The following is a 25569-nucleotide window of genomic DNA, read 5'->3' on the forward strand; positions in this document are numbered from 1 at the left end:
TGACTTTCATAGTGCTGTTTTTAATAATTTACCTGTGATAGGTACAGTGCTAATTAGGCTTATGAACAGTACTATTTCATTCATTCAACAATAATTATAAATTCCTCTTGGGCTTCAGTTGTCATACATCTTGATACATTGCCTTTACATGGTAAAATAGGGAACTAAGGTGAAAACAAGAATATCATTTTGACTGGTGAGTTTTAGCCAGAATTGAATAGGCATTGTTGTTTTGCTATGTTTGCAAGGAGCATAGTTGGAAGCCAACAAAGCCCTTCCTAGAAGAACATGCAAGGTTTTGAAAAAACAAAGAGCACATTATATAAAGGAGGTTGATAAAACACGTGTTTAAGTTTTTACTACATGTCAGGTTCCCTATGAGCAAATGGGCAGGTAAAAATGGAAAAGCTAAAAGCAGTAAATCATAAATACAGAAACATGACTTTAAAAATCCTTAATGCAGGTAAGACTTTCTGTTTTCATTTATTGTATGTGTGATAAACGCCCTATGTTTGGTCATCATTTTGCACGAAGCAAGCGTAAAATCTTTCTTTTTCCTGAATCGATGCAAACAGAGCCCAGACGGCCGTATCGAAGTCAAAGGGCAGCATGGAAGCTCATCACTGCGCATTAAAGATGTGAAGTTGTCAGATTCAGGGAGATATGACTGTGAAGCCGCAAGTAGGATTGGAGGGCACCAAAAGAGCATGTACCTTGATATTGAATGTAAGTTATTTTCTTTTTGTCTGTTTATTGGAACAGCTTTTTCTGCTTTAGAAAGTATGAATTTGAGTAGGAAAATCAAAATACATGTGTAATTCATGATTTCACTATTTAACGCAAGCTCTGGAACAAATGCGGCCACCCAAAGCCAGTTATTAGAGACATCTAGTGGATGCTGTGGGACATTTCGCAGTGCCGTGTGTTGAATGCTTTTCCATACTGCTTAGTCTGAAAACTGTGATTTTCATTTTTCCTTTTTTTTGCAGCCTTTAACCCAAACACAATATACATTAAACTGCATTAGTTTTCAGTGGTTGTCAGTATCTCCTTAGAGTTTTATCTGTTTATTTCTAAGATTGATGGTCCTGTGTTTCACATATGTGGTTATTTTGTTGAGATATTTTGCATCCTTCTAAGATACAAAAATAGTGTTTTCAAAATGATTGAATGCATCAGCACTTATATTTTATCGAAGTAATGTTTATTGTCTGGAAGTGCAAACGATGACAAGGAGAGATGTTAAATAAATACAAGGGTTTTCATAATTTTGTGTGATTTGGGGAATATGAGGGCTAATGCGAATGCTCAATCCACCTTAAGTAATTGCATGGGATTTTAGAATAATTTCATATATATGTTCATAAAAAACAAAGAGTTTTAATATTATTCTCAATAAATCATCAATTTTGGAGGTTTTCTGATATTGAAGACATAGCTATCTTACTGGGAATGTATAAGATGCTCTTTTTAAATGAATGTGTGTGTGTGTGTGTGTGTGTGTGTGTGTGTTTTAATGTTAATTTATCTTCAGAGAGAAGGAGAGCAGGGAAGGGGCAGAGAGAAAGTGGGAGACAGAGAATCCCAAGCAGGTTCTACGCTGTTAGCACAAAGCCCAATGCTGGGCTTGAACTCACGGACTGTGAGATCATGATCAAGTCAAAACCAAGAGTCACATGCTTAACCGACTGAGCCACCCAAGTGCCCCAAGATGCTCTTGTTGATAACACATTTCTATTGGGTAATTTATAGTACATTAATACTGACAGAATATGGGGGTAACTGTGAAATAAGGTGTATTTTCTTATTGAGAATATCTTTTGAAAGCAAATATTTTCTCAAGAACAAGCACAAATAATCCATATTATTTTCATAAATGTTCTTATTAAGAAATTCATGGAAAGGCCAATTAAATAATTCTAAAAAATTATGAAGGATATTAAGTAATTCTATCACAAATTACTGATTTCATTGCTAAAGTTAGGGAACCTCCAAGAAAGTCATTTTATTACTATCATACATCTTAAAAAAAGAAACAAACAAACAAAAAAGCCATGATATTATTCAGGACACAAAAGAAGAAGTGATGCTGATAACTTATTTAGCTTTCTTTTCTAATACCGTTTTCTGGTATTTTCCCATTATTTTATGTATACATATATATATCTTTTTCATGTCAACAACACTTGTAACAAATTATAAACATTTCTCCAACTTTCAACATGTCTGTTTATATTTTGTAATCCAAAATATGTATTTTAAACCAAAGTTTACTTTATTATTTTTTTTCCTTTTCTGTAATGTGGACCAACATAAGCAAAAATTTAAGAGTGCTGAAGCATGTTTTGTATTAGAACTGCCCAACCAGTTTAGAGAGGAAGTTTGTAGAATACTTCCAGCCCCTTCCCACTGTCCAAAAAAAGTGATAAGCATCATATTCTCTTAAGAAGACTTAATATATAAGACTTTTTGTTTTACGTTTTGTAAACATTTAAAAGCTTTTTTGACATATCACAGAATTTTTATGAAATCACTGCTCTAAGTGCCCAGAAAAGTGGAGCTCATGAGAAAAGAATATCATTGATATTTCCAAAACAGGGTAAGGCAGACTGGCTCATATAGACAGTATCAGGTTAACATACCAGCACTAGGATTGGTGCTGATTAATTGTGTGACCTGCATTCCTGGAACCTCAGTTACCATTTATGTCAAATAAGAAGGTTTAAGGAAGAGATTCTTGGGGCTTTGTTATACTCAACCATTTAAAAATGCTTTGACTCAAGCATACCCACATCCCTCAAAGGTTCCCTGTAGCTTCTTCGTTGTCCTCCATGCATGCCTACATACGTGTTCAGTATGAAATAAATTAAAAGTTAAATTAAGACCTATAATTTCAGTGTCTATATTTTAAAACCTCATTGAGAAAAGAATTTTAAAAAGCCATACTAGGTCAAACCTTGGTTCTTTTCATTAAGCTCTTTTAAGATTCGGAATCAGTACTGAGTGATTATGGACACAAAATGAATAAAATGGAACTCACGCTTTATTAGAACACTGGGGTTGACAGGTTTAAACCAAACCTCAACTTAAATTCAAATTTTAAAGTGATAGATGGAGAAAAATATCAAGATAATGTGAAACACTGGTATATAATGATGTGAGATTTTTAGTTATTACTGATTTCAACTAGGTAGAGAATAATGGGATATACACAAATGATTGTGAACTGCAGTATGAATTGTATGTTCTTATGACCTTTTAAGAAAATAAATATTTTAATACAAAAAAAATAAACCCCAAATACTCTGGTTTTCAACGACTGATGTAATAAAGTACAAGTTGCTTTTGGTGACAGATGTATTACCTCTTTGCTTTAAAGTTTTAGACATTGGTCAGCCTGTTTCATTTTTCTGAAGTAAATGTTTGGAATACAGCTTATGAGCGAACTATATAGTATCTCTTATTTAGATTGGATAAAAAAAAACTTGCTATGTAAAAGAATGTTTTGACAATTTTTTGAACATTCCTTGAAGTTGTGGTTCCTATCTTGTTGATGAGAAGCTGGCTAGGTAAATCTATTTTAAAAATAATAAAATAGTTTTTTTCAACTCTTAAATCATTCCTTTAAGATAATTTTTATTTCATTTTGTTGAAACTGAGTTTGATAGCTCTTAGAGCACGTCATCATTTTTTGCTTTTTAAAGCAATTTTGAGTGTTTAATTTTATTCTTCTTTAGTGGAAATAATTAAATATATATATATCCTCTGTGGATAATTTTATTAAAATAGAGTTGAACTGTAGTACAACGCCAATACATAAAAGGCAAAATGTGATCAGTTTTGACATATGTATGTGCCCTCAAATCTATCACAATAACCTAAACAAACATTTACATCACCCCCAAGAGTTTTCTCAAACTCCTTTGTAATGTATTTGCCCTTCCATTCTCTTCCCCAGGCAACTGTAAATCTACTTTCTATCATAATTTAGAGACACTTCCAGAACTTTTTATATAAGGAATCATACAATATTATGTTAATTTTAACTTTTTACTAAACACTTTCAGTCAGTATGCATTGGTACACATGTGATGCGAAAATTTATAAGTTGTTCCTGTCTTTGCATTGTATGATTGAAACAGAGTTTATGTATTTAGTCACCTGTTGATGAGCATTTGGTTGTTTTCAATTTGAGGCGATTATGAAGAGCCTTGTGAACATTTTTGAACATCATGTGGACATATTTCTTCTTTTTTCTGGAATAAATATGTTTCTTTGAAAAGCAAAAGGTTTTAACTTTGCTCAAGTCCAACTTATCAAATTTGACTCATGTGTAATGTAATTCATGTTCCATCTAGGAAATCATTACCTAACCTAAGGCCACAGAGACTGATATCTAGGCTTTCTTTTTATTGTTATATTGCTTTACATTTTGCATTAAAATCTATGATCTATTTTGGATTCTTTTTGTGGAGTCAACATATATTTTTTTTTCATGCCTACATCCAAATGATTCAGCACTCTTTATTGAAAAGACTTTCCTTATCTTAGCTAAGGATTTACCAATATTGTTGATTTTACAAAATATTAGTTTGGGGCTTTATCAATTTATATTCTTTATCATAAATCTATTTTCTAGTTTGTTGATTTGCATTTTATTTCTATTCTATATATTTTGCTCTTGCTTTGGTTTTTGGCCATAGATTCTTAAAGTGGAATATTAGGTCATTTACTTCAGATATTTCTTATTTTCTAATATAACCATATAAAACTCTAAATTTTTCACTAAATAATACTTCAGCGCAACCTGCAAATTACGATATGTTGTGTTTTTCTTGTCATTAGTTGAAAATATTTCCTAATTCTTCTTGTGATTTTATCATTAGTCCATAGTTATTTATAAGTGTTTATTTAATCTCCAGATATTTAGCATTTTCCTAGATTTCTTGCTGTTATTTATTTCTTCATTCAATTCTGTTTAAAATTGCCCCCTTATATGATTGTTATTATTTTTTATTTATTGAGATTTGTTTTATGTCCCAGCATATGATCTATTTTGGTAACTACACAGTGTGTATGGAAAGCACATATATTCTGCAGTCATAGAATGATGTGTGTTAGAAATACCAATCAGATGGAGGTAGGTGATAGTCTTATTTAAATCTTCTATGTCTTTATTGACTTCCTTGTATAGCTGTTTTATGAGAATGAGAGGTGTTAAAATCCTCTACCATGACTGTGAACTTTTCTCTCTCACTTTCCTCCTGTTGATTTTTGTGTCATGTATCTTTAGGCTCAGTGAGGCTGTGCACATTTACAGTTTGTATATTGTTTTAGTTTTCTATTTCTTCTATAACCAGTGACCACAAACTTAATTGCTATAAGCAACACAAATACGTTACCCTTCAGTTCTGGAAGTTGGAGGTTCAAAATGATCTTCACTGCAATGAAAAGTCAGTAGGGCTGTGTTCCTTTGTGGGGATTGTTTTCTTGTCCGTTTCAGCTTCTAGAATCTGCCCACATTTTTTGGCTCTTGGTCCTCTTCCTCTCTAAAGCCAGCAATGGCAGATGGAGTCTCTCTCACATCACCCCACTCTAATTCTGCTTCTTTTCTCACATCTTCTCTGTCTCTGGATTTCCTGCCATTACATGAGACCCACATTGGATAATCTAGGATATTCTTCTCAATTCAACATCTTTAACTTAATCGCAGCTGCAAAGTTCCTGTTGGAAACAAAGTTCCTGGTGTAACGCTCTTATAGGTTCCGCAGATTATGACGTGAATATCTTTGGGGGATAGGTCATTATTTTCTCTCCCCCATAGGTCTTCCTCATGAATTCTTTCTTTTACTTTCTCCACTAATCATTTGACTTGATGTATTTTACCTAATATTCACATAACTACTCATACCTCCTTGGCTTACTGCCTGTACACCCATTTTCATTTGCTTACTTTCCATCTACTTATATTTTTATATGAAATAAAAATGTGCCTTTTTAGGCAGCATATGACCAAATATTGCTTTTTTCATTCTTTGTGTCAATCTCTAGCTTATATTAGAATATTTAAAGTAAGGATGAGCAATAAATGGGCCAGGTAATAAATATTTCAGATTTTCCTGAGCCTTAAGTGGTACTTGCAAACTATCTTAAAGGCTTGTGCATTTCTTTCTTACAAATAATTAAAAATGTAAAAACCATTCTGAACTCTAAGAATACATATATGAGGTCTTTGGACTACATTTTGTCCATGGTTCATAGTTTGCCATAGTTCATGCTTCAGGCTATTAACTTTAATACTGTTATTGATGCAGTTTCATTTAGGTGTACAATTTTGTTTTCTGCTTTTTCCCTCTGTTATTTTCACATTCTGTTCAATTTTTCTGCATTAGTTTGAATTATAAGAGATTTTGATATTTTAATTTGTATGTTGGCAACATGTTTTTTGTTTTTGTTTAAGTGATTCTCTAGGAATTATAATACAAAAACCTAAACTTCACTGTCTACCTAGAGTTAATATTTTGACACCTTATGTTAAATAGAGAAACTGCAACCTTGTCGATCCTTTTACACCTGCCCACCAGTGAGCTTTTTATTGCTGATTTCATATATGTTACATCTACATTCATTGAAATCTCAGCATAAATTATGGTAAGTTTTGTATTAAAGAGTCATAAATATTTTTAGGAACTGAAGAGAAAATAAAATACTTTCATTTACTTAGCCATTTTGCTCTTTCTTCACCCTTGAATATCCAAGTTTCTTTCTGATGTTATAGTCCTTCAGCTTTACATATTTAACTATTCACTGTTCTTTAGATTAGATCATTTTTCCTGTTTTCTCTTCAAATTAACTGATCTTTATTTCACCATCTCCTTTCTGTTCCTGAGCCCAATCAGTGAGTTAAGATATTAATTTTTTCCTAAATTTCTAATTTTGTTCTGGTTTATATTTTCTGTTTCTCTGCTGACATTTTTTTTAAATTCTTATTCATATTATGGCTGCTCTCCGTTATCTCATGGAGCATCATTAGAATAGCCACTCTAATATCTATAAATCTAAAATCTGGTAGAGTCAACATCTGGGTCATCTTGAAATGCATTTGTTAATTATCTTTTCCCTTAGAATTGATCATATGTTCCTGGTTCATTGAATGTAAAGAAATGTTACATTGAGTTCTGGATACTGTAAATATTATGTTGTGCAGACTCTAAGTCTTTTGACAACCATCTGGAAAAAATATATTAAGCAGACATTCACTCCTAAGTCTGTGTTGCCTCCGGTAAGCAGTGACTCAAATCTCAGTTAACTTCCTAAAGACTTTGCAATTCAAGTTTGTTCCTGTTCCATGCATTCAAAGCTCAGGGTTTAGGCTGACTTTTATAGTTTTATATGCAGAATTATGGCCTCTCCTTCTGTGACCCCTATTTGGGATTCCCCCTCACTATTCAACTTATATTGGCTTCTTCCAAGGTACCGCTGTACTTCTGGACAGATTTTAGCTCCAGAATCAGGGTGAACCTCCTCAGATATGGTGAAAAGGAAGTGGGAAACTAATTTTGATTTCCTTCCACAATCTCCTTGATTTTGTTTACTCTACAGAAGCCTTAGGTAGTGGTTTTTATGATTGTTTTTGTCTTTTTGTTTAATGTGTCATCTCTAGAGCCTTTAGTTATTACCCTTAGGGGAGATGGACAATCACAGATTTATACTGCCGTTATGGAAACAGAAATTTATAAATATTCTATTTTTCATACAACCTTAAACTATAAAAATATTTGGTATCCCTAGTTTCTGGAATTGAGATATGAATGTCTTAGTTTCAGTTTTGAGTTGTTTTTAGTACATTTCTTTCCTTCACTTTTCTTTTCCAAATTTCATTTGTTTTACGTTCTCAAATAAAACACTACACTGATCAAAGATTGTTTAAAATGCAAAGTCCTAAGAAAAAGTTGAGTTTCCGTTTTCCCATTCAGTATATTGATCTTCTGTTCAGTCAGTTTCATTTATCTACGCAAACCTTAATCATCCTGGAAAGTGTATTAAGTTGTCCATTTGTAAATCATTTCAGATTTTAAATTAAGATATAGGAGAGCTTTACCTGAGGTTTAAAGTTAGATGTTCAGAGATTTTAAGAAATTAATAGCATTTAGGAAAAATGCTTAAAATTGATGAAAATGATGGTGGAAAACTCTTTTATGATAAGTTCTGTAAGTATGCTAGTGAAAGATGAATTTATATGTAAGTAGAAATTAGCATAATTATTAATCTTAATCTCCTTAATTGCTAAAGTTTAGATTTTACCCTTGATATACAAATAGAGGAAATGCCACAATGTTATCATTTGTCTACAATGATAATTGTAGTTAATTATCAGTTAATTAAATGCAGTTATAAATGTAGTTAAATAATGCAGTTAGCATTATTTTGAGGTAGAATGTTAAATGATCATTTGGAAATTATAACCATGGTCATAATTTAGTTAGGCAGCCTACTCTTCTTTTTCAACTTTTTCAATGGTCATCTTTGTAATGTAGTGTAATTGTATTATGAAATTTGGAACTTTTCTTACATTTAGGACACCACTATTGTAACAAATCCCATATGCTTTCATATTAGTAGAAGTTTTGATTGGGCATTGCACCAATAATAAGTAATAAAACTATCTAATAAGCTTATTTCTTGGTAATTAAAGCCTGGGTTGTTATAAGATAAGATATTTTACTTAGTAGCTAATTTATACTAGCAATAAAACTTTTAGAACCTGACATGCAAGGCCATGAGATGTTATTGTTGTAAATAAATATTTATAAGTTATAAATGGTAAGAATATTTTTATTCTGCATCTTTAAATCAAAACAGTGTAGAAACCTTGAAAACACAAAAGCATTACACAGTGTCATAAACCACTGACCAGAACAATCTTCACTGCCTGATTCAAGCTGGTACCGTATACTCTTTCTAAGAGTGAATCAACAAGAATCAAGCCCTTTATAATTCATTCCAACCACATTTGCTGTAATAACACTAAACTTAAGGTGTTTAGGAGATTAAACCTCCTTTATATAAAATTCAAAACCTCTTTTATAGTTTATTTTAACAGATTTCTCGGGTTCCTGCCAGTTCACTTTCAACATTTCAAAGGCATTACCCTTACTAAGAAACATAAGTTGAACTAAAGTTCCAATTTATAGATCAAAGGAGATAACAGGCATGTGATATGTGGTTTAATAGAATAAGCACTGATTACATAGTACATTTGGTAAAAAATAGAATATCATTAAGTTTTGTGGCTATTGAATATTACCTATTAATTAGACTTAATTCTTTTATGTGATAGATTTAATTTAACAAAAGATAACAATGCATGTTAAGAAGTATTAAATTTTTCATTTACTTTTTTTCTCATCCACCTCTTTGTACCTGCTTTTATCTCTTGTCATACATAATAGCAATTTTTACACACATTTTCTCTTGTAGTATATTAGTGTTAGCAATACCATAAACCTTTTAAAGCTATGACAACATTAATTATTTAATCTTATAACAGACTCATGTTACTTCCATATTTACATGTCTTCCATAGAATTGATAAATCTTTGCTCTATCAGATAATTCTTTCCTTACGTTTAAATTTTTTTTTTCAACGTTTATTTATTTTTGGGACAGAGAGAGACAGAGCATGAATGGGGGAGGGGCAGAGAGAGAGGGAGACACAGAATCGGAAACAGGCTCCAGGCTCCGAGCCATCAGCCCAGAGCCCGACACGGGGCTCGAACTCACGGACCGCGAGATCGTGACCTGGCTGAAGTCGGACGCTTAACCGACTGCGCCACCCAGGCGCCCCTTTCCTTACGTTTTACAGTCTCTCAAGATAACAGTGATTCTAGAAGCTTGATCTGTTGCATGTACAGGATGAGGTAGATAATATGTGACCAGGATTTTAACATTTACAAATTATCTTAATAAACACCTTGAAATTAGAAAACCTTCTTAGTCACAGTAGACACACTCATATATCTGTGATTGAAATCTTGTCTTATGACCTTAACTTTTACACTCACCATAACACCGAGTTTAATATAGAGGTTAAAAACGAAGCACATTTGTAGAAATCAGTTGGTTCTAGTGCTATACCCACTATGATCATTTCAAGGACAGTGTCTGAGAGAAATGTAAAGCTTATCTCTATATGCAGGAGATAAGAACAGAATATTAAGAGAAAAAGGTGAAAAACCTTTTACTGTTCAGCTGTATTTTTTTTTAACCCAAACTTAACATGTACCCCTTGGGAAAATTTGAAATACCACGCTCCTTATGTAAAGCTACTATCAGTTATTCTAGTCTTATCACATTTCATCTCTCTCTGACAGGTATCATTTGATTCAAATCAAATCTTATTGTTCAAATGTACTTTAGAGATTGCGGTAATGAAAAGTTGTTCAGGAATTTTAGGAAATATCCAACCCTTGAGAGGACAAACCTTAGAAATGAACAAACAAATTTCAAACAAAGAAATAAAAATAGTCATATTGTATAGCTACTGGATTTATCACTGCCTCTTGGCACCTGCTTAACTTAGTTGTCCAGAAGTATCAAACTCTACCTCCAGTTTGTCACAGCTTGCTGTCCTTCCTGTGGATTGAAGACTTTGCCCCAGGAATTACAATTCTCACTAGCAAGTGAGTGTCTTAATTTGAGCTGCTATAAAAAATAAATATATCATAGACTGAGTGGTTTAGACACAAGCATTTATTTCTCACCATTATGGAATCTGGAAGTCCAAGATCAGGATGCCAGAGTGGCCAGGTTATTGGTGAGAGGTTTTTTTTCTGGTTATGTCTTTACATGGCCTCTCCTTGGTATATGCACACAGAGAGAGACACCTCTTATCTCTTCCACTTTATTTGAGGGCATTAATCCCGTGATGGGATTCTACTCTCATGATTTCATCTGTGAATTACTTCTCAAAGGGCCCACCTCCAAACTGTGTCTTTAAAGACTAGGGCTTCAATCTATGAATTGGGGAGGCATAGGTAGGATACACATTCAGTCCATAGCAGTGAGCTTTGTGGATTTAACAGAAAGGACCATGTCACAGATGGAACTAATGCAGAATTTCACAGAGTGAAGCTGCCCACAAGACCTTGTGGCAGACTGTTTACAAACAATTTTAGTTGGTACAGGCTGCTATAACAAAGTGCCATAGATTGGGTGGTTTATAAACAACAGAAGTTTATTTTGCATGGCTTTGGAGGCTGTTAAGTCCAAGGTCAGTGAACCAACATGGTGGGGTTCTGGTACAGATTGCTGGCTTCTATTTCTATCCCCATAGGATGGAGAACAGAGCCCAGGAACAATGCTCTCTTCTGACTCTTACAGGGTACTGATCGCATTATGAGAACTCCACCCTTATGACCTCATCTACTCCTCATCATCTCCCCGAAGCCACACTTCCTAATACCATTATATTGGGGAGCAGAGTTGCAGCATTTGAATTGGGGAGAGCATAAACATTCAGTTCATAACAATGCTTCTCCACTTTCCTCCTCTTCCCTAGGATGGAGATTTACCTTGTTGGATTTATTACTTTATACCTTAGTCCATAATAGCATGGCCACCAAAACTTACGATATTGATTCTTGAGAAAGGCGGGTAAAACAACTCAAATCCAACCAGCCAGAACTCTGTGATCATTAAATCCTTTAATCCTTGGAATTCTATTATTTAATTTCAGTGGAGCAGTGGCAAGGACAAGTTTTTCCTAATATTATCCATGTATTGTTGACACCTATCTACTGACTTAAGCCAGCTTTTGTTTGTGATGATTTAAGCTAGATAGTAGTTTTCTAATATATTGGGCTTTACTAAAACAATATTTGAATGTCATAGTATTAGCGGCTATCCTTAAATTTTAATGAACCTGCTGGAACTAATCCTAAGACATTGGTTATTTAAATTATAGAAACTTCAGTTTCCTGATTTGTGAAGAGGAAGAAATGGATCTAAATTCATTATGTTACGAATTGAAGCATACTGAGGTTAGGATCTTAATTACATCTATTTTCACTCAAGAGTATTTATCAAGCATGTCCTACAAACCAAGCACTCTTCCAGGTGTTGGGTATAGAGAACCAAATTAAGCAAGCAAAAATGACTTTGTGAACTTTACATTCTAGAAGGGAAAACAGATAATAAACAAAACAAAGTAGCAAAATATATAACATGAGAAACAGTGAAAAGAGTCAATGAGAACTAAATAGAGCAGTGCAGTGAGATACATCAGCAGCTAACGCCACCATAATCATACATAATAAACATTCCAGAACTCAGCAGCGCTATATAATAATAGTTCTCATGCTCAACTGCAATCAGCTGACATAGGCAGGCTTTCAGTAGGGAGCCTTGTGTCAAGCAGCAATCCTTAACTCCATGCTGTGGGTCCAGTAACACTTGTCACCAGGCAGAAGAGGTGACCCCTTACAGGGAGGAAGCCACCTCATGGTGATGGCAGAGGCACAAGAGAACAAACCCCATAATGGGAGCTTGATTTCAAGTGCTAGCTCATGTCACATCCAAAAAGTCATGTGGCTAAGCCTATCATCACTCCAGGATGGTAATGCGCTCCTATTGAGAGGGCTTCGGGAGCAAATATTTGCTAAATAAAATAAGCTATATCAGAAGTACATGCCCATGAGTACAAGATAATTTTAAAGTAATAATCGGGTTTGTGAATCCTGATTACAGGTTTATTTACATTTTTCTCTCATTTGCTTCAAACTTGCTTGTGTCATCACATATTGAATAAGAAAAACCAACATAATTTTAAATAAATTTTTTAAAGATGTTAAAGAAGTAAATGGCATTTTTGTATCTTCATTTAACAACCCTCATAATAATCACTCAGGTTAATGATATTTATTGTATAACATTAGAAATAGTGTATTATTAGTGCTTTTCAAATGCAAAATGATTGAAGGGATATACAAATATTGCAATATATTTAGGAAGATGGGATCTACTTATATGGGTCAGCATAGAAAGTATCATAAAATAACATATAATTTAATGCAATTGTAATTAAAAATGTGTCATAGAGACTATACAAATGAGCAGTAACAAAGAAAAAACAAAAAAATCCTCTTAGAAATGTAATATCATCACAATATTTTAAAGAACTGTAGTATCATCACAATATTTTAAAGATCTAGAAAGGAAGGACCAGATTATACTGGTTCTGCATCCATACCATTTCAAAAACCTATGTGACTCACTTGACTTACTATATTTACTCACATAGATCACTTTATTTCATATGTTTTGGGTCATCCAGAGTGAAATGTCCTATGTGCTCTCATATTGCTGATAAGAAAAAACTGTTTCTGCCCCTCTGATGCTTGTTAAGAGCAATTCACTCTTTAAAATATTTTTAGCACTCTTGGTATCTTAAAATGCTTCCTCTGTAGCAGGATTTCAAATATTACTTGTTAGATACAAGTAATTCAGTGATTATCCTGTTTGTTTAGGAAATCTTTGATTTATCTTGGGCTTGATAAAAAGTCTTCTAAGATTATAAGAACAATTACCAATGTAGTCAGCCTAATACCATAAAAGGTATTCTATTTTGAGATACTTTTATTTTTTTCTGTGATTTTCTCAAACTTCAATGTGATTAATTTTTGCTCCTAGTAGTCATGAGTCATCAATGCTAACATTTGATTTAACCATTTTTCTTGCCTTGAGCAGCATTTCACATTGTGATTGTTCATTTTAATTATTTTTTGGAAAGATTGTTATTTTACATTTTTATACAATAATAAAAATTAGATATATAAAATTCCAGATCATAGGCTCATAAACCAAGATAATAATTTCACTTGAATATTTACATATTTATTTTTAAATTTTATTTCAAATTGTTTGGTTTTGCACAGTGAAATATTATTTCCTAGAATGAGTAGAAACGTTTCCACTATAGTGTAATATGCACAAAACCAAAGCCAGTTATTTCTAATATCCCTTTTTCTAAAGTGGGGGGAAAAAGAAATAAAGAAAAAAAAAGAAAACACATATTTATGATTTTCCAAAAACTCTCTGGGAAATCCCAAAGATATATTTATATGTAGTAGATATCCTTAAATCTTAACTTTTCCTGTAAATTTACAGTTTTATTTTGGAAAAGCAAAATCAAAAGCACTTTCACTAATTTATTCACTTGGCTGAATAAAAATTGTAGGCGACTGAGAAGCAACTTGGTTACCTATTTAATAAGATTTACAATAACGTTTTAAAATAAACATAAAAGGTAAACAAAAAATGCTTCATTAATTAAATCTTTGCTATGGGTATTTTTTATTTATACTATGGTTTACAATGTGTTCCTATTTCAACGTTATTTTCATTTAATTTCTCTACTTCTTAAATCCATTAATATTATAAAACTGTTGATTATTTGTAATACAAATTTTGTGCATAATAGTATAGTACCAGCTATTTGATAATTATTGCCATATTCGTTCATTAATTTTATATTTATTTAATGCTTATCATATGCCAGGGGGCATATTGACCTTGGGTAAACACAATTAAGGAATGCACATTTTTTAGCTGAAAAACAAAATACTAAAGATGGAGATCCATGTCAATTTTATTTTAGGAGAAGCTGTATAATTTTTTATTTTGTTTACCATGATGCAGTGCTCTGAAAATATATCACATATGATTCATTTCTAATCATAATTCAAATTGCTTTTATTCAATTTGGCTGAAAATATTTTTCTATATTATGTATAATTAATTAAATTTTGATGGTAGTTTATCACCTCTTTAAATTAAAAAAGTATTCTAATCAAATGCACATTAAAAATATAAAATATATGTTAACATAAATGGTAGTTAAGCAGAATGAAATTGTGATCTAAGTCCAACTAAATAATACTGTGGTTATTTGATAGTTAAAAATATGTAACAATTTGATACCAATTTTTATTGAAGACATTTAAAGGAAGGTAGAAAAGGTTTACATAATTACCTATATTTCAGCCTTTCAATTAAGAGGTAATGAATATAAAGGTAAAATACTGACAATAAATAGTACCAATGTAATGTAATTGCAATTAAATTTGTTCCTTACATAACACGCCTAAACACTGATTGATAGATGATAAACACCACATTAACTATTATCATCATCATTATTTCTTTTTCTTTTTTTTTAAATTTATTTATTGAGAGAGAGAGAGAGCAAGCGGGGAAGAGGCAGAGAGAGAGGGAGAAGGAGTGAATCACAAGCAGGCTCCACACCATCAGCAGAGAGCCCGACCCTGGGTTTGGTGCACAAATCTGTGAGATCGTGACCTGAGCTGAAATCAAGGCTGTGACACTTAACTGACTGAGTCACATAGGCGCCCCCTCATCATCATTATTTCAAATGTTGCTATTATTATTATTATTATTATTATTGTATTATGGTAGTAATACTGAGAGTTTTTGTTATTTATAGAACAACTTTAACACTGTTATATCCGTATGACCGATTATTTTTCTTTTGACAACTTAGTAGTTTTTATGAAAGAGATTCACTTAAGCTTTGTTTCCTAAATTTCTATGTAGAATTGTGCATAATAATAATGTAGTCTTTAAAATGCTGTAGCTTTATGGAAAATTCAATTATATAAAGCATAAATAGAGGAGAAATAGCCAGAGGTAGTAAAATACCTTTATTTTGTAAATGCATTTATATTCGGATAAAAATATATTATATATTATATATATACAATATATATACATATATATAGACAATATATATGTATATATTGTCTATATATATATGCACATACAATTTATGGAAAAATATTAAGACAAGAGAAAGAAGAATAATTCACGGTACTCCTAATCAAGCTTATATTATTATCAGTAATAATTATATCACTAATAGCAGTCAAATTAAAGAGAAACCCAATGTGTGCTAAGAAGTCTTACATAAGCATTATCTTAATATGACACTTACGACTCTAGAGTCATAAAATATGCTGAGATTTATGCATAACTTGGTTCAAATTTGGTACAGAAAATGCACATCCAACACTAGGGTTAATTGGCAATAAACGCACATCTAATTTAGTATTCCATGTAGCCACTAGAATTCCCATGATACATGGACTGAATCCAGTTAATTGCCATAGCTGATTCTGCCTATGAGTGAACATTCAGGAGAGCTGGATCTATAAAATTATTAATTGAATTATCCTCTAAAAGTGCCAAAGGATATATTAGTTTTTATTCCCTTGATAGATTCCCTCAGCATAAATCAAATGAGAAAATCCAATGACTGAAAAAAGCGTCAAGGTGATTTAGATATTAAAACAACATGTGCAGTTAATTCTTAGTTAATTTAAGGGGCTGGCTTCTTCACAAAATAAGCAATGAGTCCATGAAAAACAATGTATCACCACAGAATTAATACTGGATTAAAGTCCTAAATTCTGTGATATTAGGAAAATGAAACAAATGTTGGTATAGTTTTTCTCCGCACTTACCTGGATTTTCATTTATTGACTTAACTATTATTTGCTGGATATCTACTGGATGTGAAATATAAATTCAGGTGCTGTACAGAACTGTGAGAAAAGTAACATTGCCCTTGCTCTCATGGAACTTATGTGGGTTTTGCGGGGAGAATTTATGTTTTAATTTGGGAAATGGACACATTAAGATGAAGTATGTCATAGTGATCAGACAGATGGGAAGCTAGTGCAATGTGCTGAACGCAAGAAAGGGTCAGGGGTGGTGAGGGTCTAAGGATTGAAGTGGATTCAAATAGAGACAAAGTAGACAGGCATAGGTCAGCTGGTGTGAAATGTTATAAATCTTCATAAAAGGTTTTAATTTAAAAAGTATGAGGATAACCTTATAGAAAGGATTAATCAGAATAGTAATTTTGTCTTTTTTTTAAGTTTATTATTATTATTTTTATTTTTATTTTTATTTTGGGAGACAGAGAGAGAAAAAAAGGAAAGGGCAGAGAGAGGGAGAGAGAGAATCTCAAACAGGTTCCATGCTGTCAGCACAGAGCTTGACATAGGTCTTGAACCCACAAACTGCAAGATCATGACCTGAGCCAAAACCGGTAGATGGTTAACCGCCTGAGCTACCCAGGCACCCCGACATTGTCTTAAAATAGAAACTGGTTGGCTAGTAAGCCAGTAATGGCCAGGCCACACAATGAACCAGATAGTGGGAGAGAAGTGAATGGTATTTCTATATACTGTGATTTATTGGTGAAGAATGAATGTCAAACTTTTAAGAATATCCTATTTTATTTTACTGTGGTTCTTAAAATCTATATTAAAGAAAAAATGGAAACGTTTATACCACAAAGTATGATGACTACAAGAAGGGTTAGTATTTCATGGCAGTATGTAAATTATTTGGAGAATGTGCAAGACAGATTTGCTCTGATCCCAAAATTGTTTTACAAGAGCAGTACATGTTATGCTATCAATGTGATTTTTAAAGACAAATTTATTTTCATTGATTGTCAATCTTACCCTATTATGCTTTTCAATTCGATTCACAAAACAGATAGGGCATAGTGAGTTTGTATAGTGAGCTGCCTGATTTCTATTATTCATGAACCTGTGGAAATTCAGGTCAAAGATTTTTATAGTTCAGCTCCCAAAGCCTGTGTGTTGTGTGTCTTTATCAGCTTTGGCCAGCTCACGAGCAAGCTGACTTCAGGAATTCAGACCAACACTCAGCAAGAATGTAAGACTTTACTCAGGTCACAGTTACCAACCACAAATAAACCACGTTCAGAAAAGAAGCCTTCAGAGCCTGAGAGGGAATGACAGGAGAAAGTGAAAAGCTTGTAGTAAGCAAATAATCAGGGAGGGAAGTTGTGCAGTGTTAGGAATGCATTGATGAGTGCCAGCTGCATGTGCAGCCCTAAGTCTCAGCCGTAAGGCAAAAAAAATTTAAAAGTACATTTTATCAAAACAGGAGTAACTTGGCACTAGGTCTGAAAGCAGTCTTAGAAGTTTCTTTAATGTCTTCTTGTATGCCTGGAACATACTTTTCCTGATCCCCGCTTTGAGGAAATGACAAATTCAGATCCTGACACACTCTGGTGTATCTTCCTATGCTGGTAACTTTAAATTAGAGATTCACTTAAGGTTATGGATGTAAGTACTGTTGAAATGTTCTAGCTCAGCTTTTTACCTATATGGCTTCCATTTAATTAGATTTAAATAATTACACTTTAGAGATCTTTCCATTGTGATGATAGATAGGAGAACATAGTTCTTTGATTTTTAAGACTTGTATTCATTTTACATCCAGTTTTACGTATTTTTCTTCTCACAGTCTGTGCAAAAATATAGTTTTATTAATCATGTAATTAGAAGAAGACATGGGAGCCTAAAAATCATGTACTTCCCAATATTTTTGCCACTGAGGAACTCACATGATTTTCTCACATGCATCCTTTGGTTTTAAACATGTTAACTTATTAAAATGGTATTTACTAAAAGGATTATTCTTCATTTTCATTATAAGCATACATGCATATATATATACAAAATTACATGTATGTATGTATAGTAAACTACCAACCAGAGGCTTTTATAAACTTGAGATAATTAACATTATCCTGAGGAATTTATAATTTTAACCAAAAACAAATTTCACCTTTTATATGGTCCAATGCCTCTTTATATATGGTAAATATTATAATCCTCTGTCTATATTTTTAATTTGTCCAAGATTCATGTTTTCTGTGTTAATAAACTCCTAGAGATTAAAGAAACTAGTTCAACTATTAATTCTAAAAAGAAATAAAATTTAAAAAACCCAAAGCCCAAACTAATAAACAGAAAGTCAAAGTGACACCGTTGCTATCTGGCATAGTTGGGACTTGAATCCAATGGCAGGCCTGACATTATTTCTAATGTAATATTTTACTTATAAACAGCAGCTGCAAAATTCTGGCTTCCACTGGTAGTTCATCGTGTGTGTGTGTGTGTGTGTGTGTGTGTGTGTGTCTCCAGATTCCTAATGTCAGGCTTGTTGTGACAACCATGGGAAGCAGGTAGCACTGTATTCAACACATTTTATATGCTCAAAAAATTTAGAAGTAAGGATCATGATCTTTGGGAAGTTTTCTTTGAGCCTCCCCTGCATATCCTAATTAGGCTCAGTGCTGATACCTTTCAGACAAGAACCTTACCCATTCCACTTCTATTGTGATACATATTGCCTTCATTATACTTATATATTTTTGCATCTGCCTGATCCCCTAGAGAATATTCCCTGTTGACATGAAACCCCTCATTTTAACAGTAATTAGTATAAAATAGACACACAATAATACTTGGGGATTTACTGCAGCAACTACCCTTCCCAAAGCAGTACATTCAGAATCTTTCAGAGGAACCCTTAGACATCGGATTTTTTCCCCACAAGCTCAAAATATGATATGATGAATAGCCAGGGTGGTGAAACTTTTATATGTAAACAGGTGTATCCATATTTGCTGACAGTTACCTTACTGTCAATGGACACAGATTTTTTTGACTAGAGATGGGCAATCAATTCAATGATTAAAGGACTGTAATATTTTGTTTGGCAAGGCACCCTATGATGGCAGGGTTTAGAATGGATGATGGAATAAATAGAAGAATAGATAAATATTAGCTAAAATATCAAGCCAAATACAACTAAAACGTAAATAAAATGTTAATTATTTATAGTAGTTTATAGAGTGTACTTAATTTTTAAGTTATTGTAGAAGTGTAACTGTTTAAAAGATAAAGTATAATATATGATACCACAATACTGAGAAAATTGAAAATGAATTTTGCCCTTTTGATAACACAAGAAAAAATATAATAGTTTTTTTTTAACTCTCAAGCATATTACAAGTGCAGAAACTTAAATTTTTAAAATATGAAAATGAAACTGCTTATGATTCAACTCCATATAATTAATATCTCTCAACAGATAAACAGATGGCTTGAAATTCCCTTGAAATGATGCATATATGTGTTCACACTAGAAGAAATACATACGCGTGAGCACACACACATACACACACATAAAGGCTAGTAAGTTCACTTAACTTTAAAAAAGAATCAAATTTAGTTTCACTGTTGAGAGAGTACAGAAAGATACCAGTGTTTATGTTTGCTGCTTTTAGAGTATGGAGGATATTTTTACAATTATGTTTAGTTTAGTTATTTTTTTTGCTCTATCCTATGAATGATATTTTTAGTAACAAAACCCCCTTAGTTTTCATTATATTCTAGATAGAATATTATTCTCTAAGAGGTAATATGTACTCAAGAAAACATACATGGACATCCAACAAAGATGGAAGCAACATAACAAATTTTCAACTCTTAATGTTTTGAAAAGTGGTAACAACCTAATTTCTTCATAAATGTCTTAATAAGAAGTTGAATATTGAGGTCAACTTGGGATATTCCTATGAATTTTACTGATGTAAAAGTTACATAGTAAATACATTTTTAAATAAAAAAATATAATTTAAAAAGTGTTTTAAAAAGCAATTTTGAGGGGGACCCTGGGTGGCTCAGTTGGTGAAGCATCTGACTCTTGATTGTAGCTAAGGTCTTAATCTCAGGGTTGTAGGGTCAAGCCCTGTGTTGGGCTCCATGCTGGGTATGAAGCCTACTTCAAAAAAAGTAATTATTATATTTTAAGGCATTAGTAAATATGCTAATTTGGGGATTAAATTTATTCTTTATTGAGATGTTGAATAATACCTTCTGTTTATTTTAGCAATTTTATTCTTAATGCAAGACTTACTTCACTTGTCATGGATCAAGAGCAAAAGTGCTGTGGTTAGCATATTCATAATTTCTTAACCACAAAAGGGCTAGACAATAAATTTTGAGATTACCTTTTATTTATTTATTAATTTTTATTTTTTAAATAATTTTTTTAATGTTTACTTTTGAGAGAGAGAGAGAGAGACAGAGAGAGAGTCTCAGATGGAGCGTGAGTGGGGGAGGGACAGAGAGAGGGAGACACAGAATCAAAGCTGGCTCCGGGCTCTGAACTGTCAGCACAGAGCCCAATGCAGGGCTCGGACTCAAGATCTGTGAGATCATGACTTAAGCCAAAGTCAGACGCTTAAGCGACTGAGCCACCCAGGCGTCTCAAGAGATTACCTTTTAAATACCAATCTTGTATATAAGCAGTAATCAAATTTTATTTTATTTTTTATTTTTTACTGTTTTAAAATTTTTTTATGTTCATTTTTGAGAGAAAGAGAGTGTGAGTGGGGGAGGAACAGAGAGAGAGGGAGACATGGAATCTGAAGCAGGTTTCAGGCTCTGAGCTGTCAGCACAGAGCCCGACATGGGGTTTGATCTCAGGATCTGCAAGATCATGAGTTGGGCTGAAGTTGGACCCTAACTGACTGAGCCACCCAGGAATCCCTTATTTTATTTTTTAATGTCTATTTATTTTGAGAAAGAAGAGAGAACGTGAACAGGGAGGGGCAGAGAAAGAGAGAGAGAGAGATTGAATCCCAGGCAGGATCTGTGATGATAGCACAGAGCCCAATTCAGGGCTCTATCTCATGAACTGAGATCATGACCTGCACTGAAATCAAGAGTCAGATGCTTAAACGACCAAGCCACTCAGACACCCCAACCAATCAAATTATATACAATAGTTTAACATATCTTATTAATTAAGAATAAAAGGTATATTCACATTTTCCAACTGAAGTTTAGAGCATTATCTTTGACTTTGTGATATTGAAAGAATTGGTTTACTTTTCTCTGTTTACAGTTTTAAATAAATTCATAGTTTACTATTTTAGTTTTTTTGTGTTTTGATGCTGAACTTGATGTAAGTGTATCAGTGAGTTGGTTCAAGTTACCCCAAATCATAAAATAAACTTGAGAGAACATAAAAACTTCAAGAAGGTGGGGATCTTGTCTTTCATGTTCAGCCTTTGATCCCCAATACACAGAAGAGAGCACTGGATGAAATCAGGAGCTATTTGTGAAATACAAATTCTACAACAAAACAAAATACACTTTATTGTCTTCTTGTCCTTTTTAATTTTATTTTCCTTCTTTTTCTCCTCTTTCCTCCTGCCCTCTTTCATTCTCTCTCCTCTTTCTCACCACTCTTTTTTGTTATTTTTCAATTCTCAATGTAAGGTTAACTAACTCCTGAATTTTCATCGAAGCACTATCTATTCAAGGGTATGTTGCCAAAATGTGATTCTAGCCATAAAACCCTGAGTGCAGAAAATAATCGACATGCCCCAGAATACATTTCATCTTACATCTTAGCTCCTCATACCTCAGCAGAGAAATTGGCAAAGTGGTTATGATGTTAATTATCTCATTTTATTGACATCACCCTGAAATGAGTGTACCAATGTGCATTTGTTTCCATCAAATTTTTTTTCCAAATTCTATTACATGTTTCCTTTATTGCTTAAATGCAGCATACAGGACTAGTAAAATACTTCTTGATTACTTGGTATAATCACTTCAAACACTAATTTCACTATTAATGATCTATTAAAACCACTCTCTGAGAATGTACTTAGTTATTAATAGAATAACTGGCATAATGTTGTGGTTTCATAACCTGATAATAAAGAGCAAAAGATTACGGGTTGTGTCTGCCACCAAATATCCAAGAGTCAAATTTCCCAAGTATCCAAGAGTCAGATTTCTTGTGTGTAGAACAAAGATTTGTAGAGGACTCTCCGGTTCCTTTTTCAGATATTTGATGCTATGATATTTGTCCCAGTTCTGCATAACTTAAAATGACCATGGGCATGAAAGTATTACAAGTTTAACTTTGTTCACAGGTAAATACAATAAACACAAAGATCACTTATTTGTGTAAGGAGAACTTGGTGAATACACAAACAGTTGGATATAAATCTTCCCTGTCTCCCTGCGTGAAAGTCTGGTTGGGGTGAATTTCTTTATTGTGTGATTGATTGTTCAAAACTGTTTCATTCAAAATTATAGAAAATAATCCAATAGATTCTAACACCGCCATGTTTCTTTCATGTCTTTCTTTGCTTTTCTCTTTCTTCTTAAACAAAAGGAAACAAGTTTTCCTTTAATTGCCTTTTTTGGGGAATGTACTCTACCTTTTGTCAGAGAGAAACTATGTTGGCACTTAAAAATGTTAAGGTAGACTTGTATTTAAATTGATCGCAATAGGGGTCACAACTGTTCTAATGGGGGAGAGAGATTGAACTAAATTCCAAAGACAACAAAAGTAGGTGGAGACTTACAGTCATTGAACAGAATGACAGAAGTCAGTGGATGGAAAATTACTAAAAGAAACTTGATTACATTTCAACTACAATGTGATTCTTGCTAAACTAACCTGACAAAATTCTTATAAAAGTAAGCCACGTATATGGGCATTCAGGGTGGGTAATAAGGAACTTGACCAGATTTCAAAGATACTGAGATATCCAGGATAGAAAGATTTCCACTAAACTGGCTCAGGATTCTTTACTGAAGAACGCAGCCGATCAGGGAAAGTCCTGAGGATAAACCCTAGTCCTTATAAAAAGGCTTATAGAGGGGCACCTGGTTGACTCAGTTGGTTAAACATCCGACTTTGGCTCAGGTCATGAACTCTTGGACTCTGCTGTCAGCCTCTTTGCTGTCAGAGTCTGCTTCTGATCCTCTGTTCCCCTCTTTCTCTGCCCCCCACCACTGCTTGTGCGCACGTTCTCTCTCTCTCCCTCTCTCTCTCTCTCTCTCTCTCTCAGAAATAGTCAGAGAAAGACTGATATCATATGTGTTCACTCATCTGTGGAACTTGAGAAACTTAACAGAAGACCATGGGGGAAGAGAAGGGGAAAAAATAGTTTCAAATCGAGGGAGGCAAACCATAAGAAACTCCTAAATACAGACAACAAACTGAGGTTTGCTTGGGGGAGCTGGGGAGAGGGAGGAATGGGTGATGGGCATTGAGGAGGGCACTTGTTGAGATGAGCACTGGGTGTTGTAGGTAAGTGATGATGAATCATGGCAATCTACCCCTAAAACCAAGAGCACACTATAGACACTGTATGTTAGCTAACTTGACAATAAATTACATATAAAAAATAAAAATAAATAAATACATACATACATAAACATTTTTTTAAAAAAGGGTTATAGAAACCTGACAAAAGTTTTGTCAAGGAGGGCATTTTTGCCACTTTCCTCGGTTCTCATTGTTACCTGAAGCTTTCTGAAGGGACACTGCTACTTTTTCATCCAGCGAATGACATATTTTATCGTGTCAGTATTCACGTTTCTCTGATTTTTTCACTACTTGGCTCAGATAAAAAAAATGTGTTTTTCCCATAAAGTTATTTCTGTTCATTGAATTTTGTAGAATATTTTATTTTGGGCTTCACTAGGATTTGGGGGACATATAATGCCCTGAGAGATGTTTCCATTTCTTTATGGTTTATTGATGCCATATTCCTCTCTCCTCCTCCTTCCGCCTGTTTTCTTAACTGCCAAAGTTTATTTGTTCGGCACAATACTTGAAGTCTTTCAGGATGTGAAAGGCCTACTCTTTAAAAAGGCCAATTCTCTGAAAATTACTCTTTTTGATTCTCAACATGAAATGTGGCTGCTTGTTTTTAGCCTGAAGCTTTCTCATGTTGCCTGTGCCAGAATCATATCTTCCTTCAAACAGTGACCCAACACCAATTGTTCGGTTTTATTAACGTGCCAATCTTGTGCTAGTGCGTATTGCTGCACTGGTAGTGTTTTGAGTCTACAAAGCATGTAATGTATGGGAATTTACTTTATGTTTTATTGTAGATGGAAGTTATCAATATTTTCTTGCCTCACACCACAAATACATTTTTTAATGTGCCTTTCAGGATAGCATGTATTGCCTGTAGCATGTTTGCATTCAACATCAGTGATTCCAAATTAAATTCCTACTGAGATCATCAGGCAGACAATTAGTAGCAATTGCTTGCTTTTGGAGAAAAATCAAATCTTGCCCTAAGTTTACGGTCAAATTATAATAATATAATACATATTTATACAGATGCCGCATCATGGACAGAGTAGACTGTGAGTCAGCCATCTATTAATCGTTCCATTAGCATGTATGATTTTCATATTGGGCTATACTTATATGCAAGTAAATTATCCATAAACCTTTCCTTAGAATATTATAATGTTAAAGAGATTATATTTCATATTTATGAAGAGTAATAAAATGTTTTACAGATAGAGCTGTATATCTATATAACCTTAGCTTTTCACTCTGAGCGTCAGGAAGTTTGGTTTCTCTCACAGTTGTACCCCTAATTAGTTATACGTTCCTAGATTTTTCACTTCGTCTTTCCACGCCTTGAAAAAGGTCTTTTTTTTCTTTTTTTTTCTTTTTTTGTTTTCTCCTTGAAAATACCTTCCGTTCAATTTAACTGAACTGTTGAATTGAAAATTAATTGGCTGATTAATTTCAGGTAAACTTGATGTACGGTTTTTGAGAACTGAGTAAGCACCTTACACTGTGTAAGCTCTCAGGTATATAATT

General features: G+C 33.3%; 1 protein-coding gene across 1 annotated transcript in view; it reads left to right on the plus strand.

The window, feature by feature from the left end:
- NCAM2 (neural cell adhesion molecule 2) overlaps positions 1–25569 on the plus strand; it is a 224210-nt gene that overhangs the window by 89225 nt on the left and 109416 nt on the right. The window contains exon 9 of the mRNA XM_047874049.1: positions 576–726. Within this exon, the coding sequence (XP_047730005.1) occupies positions 576–726 (151 nt within the window). The remainder of the gene's footprint in view (positions 1–575; positions 727–25569) is intronic.

Source organism: Prionailurus viverrinus, chromosome C2 (assembly GCF_022837055.1).
Source record: "Prionailurus viverrinus isolate Anna chromosome C2, UM_Priviv_1.0, whole genome shotgun sequence".
Classification (NCBI taxonomy): domain Eukaryota; kingdom Metazoa; phylum Chordata; class Mammalia; order Carnivora; family Felidae; genus Prionailurus; species Prionailurus viverrinus.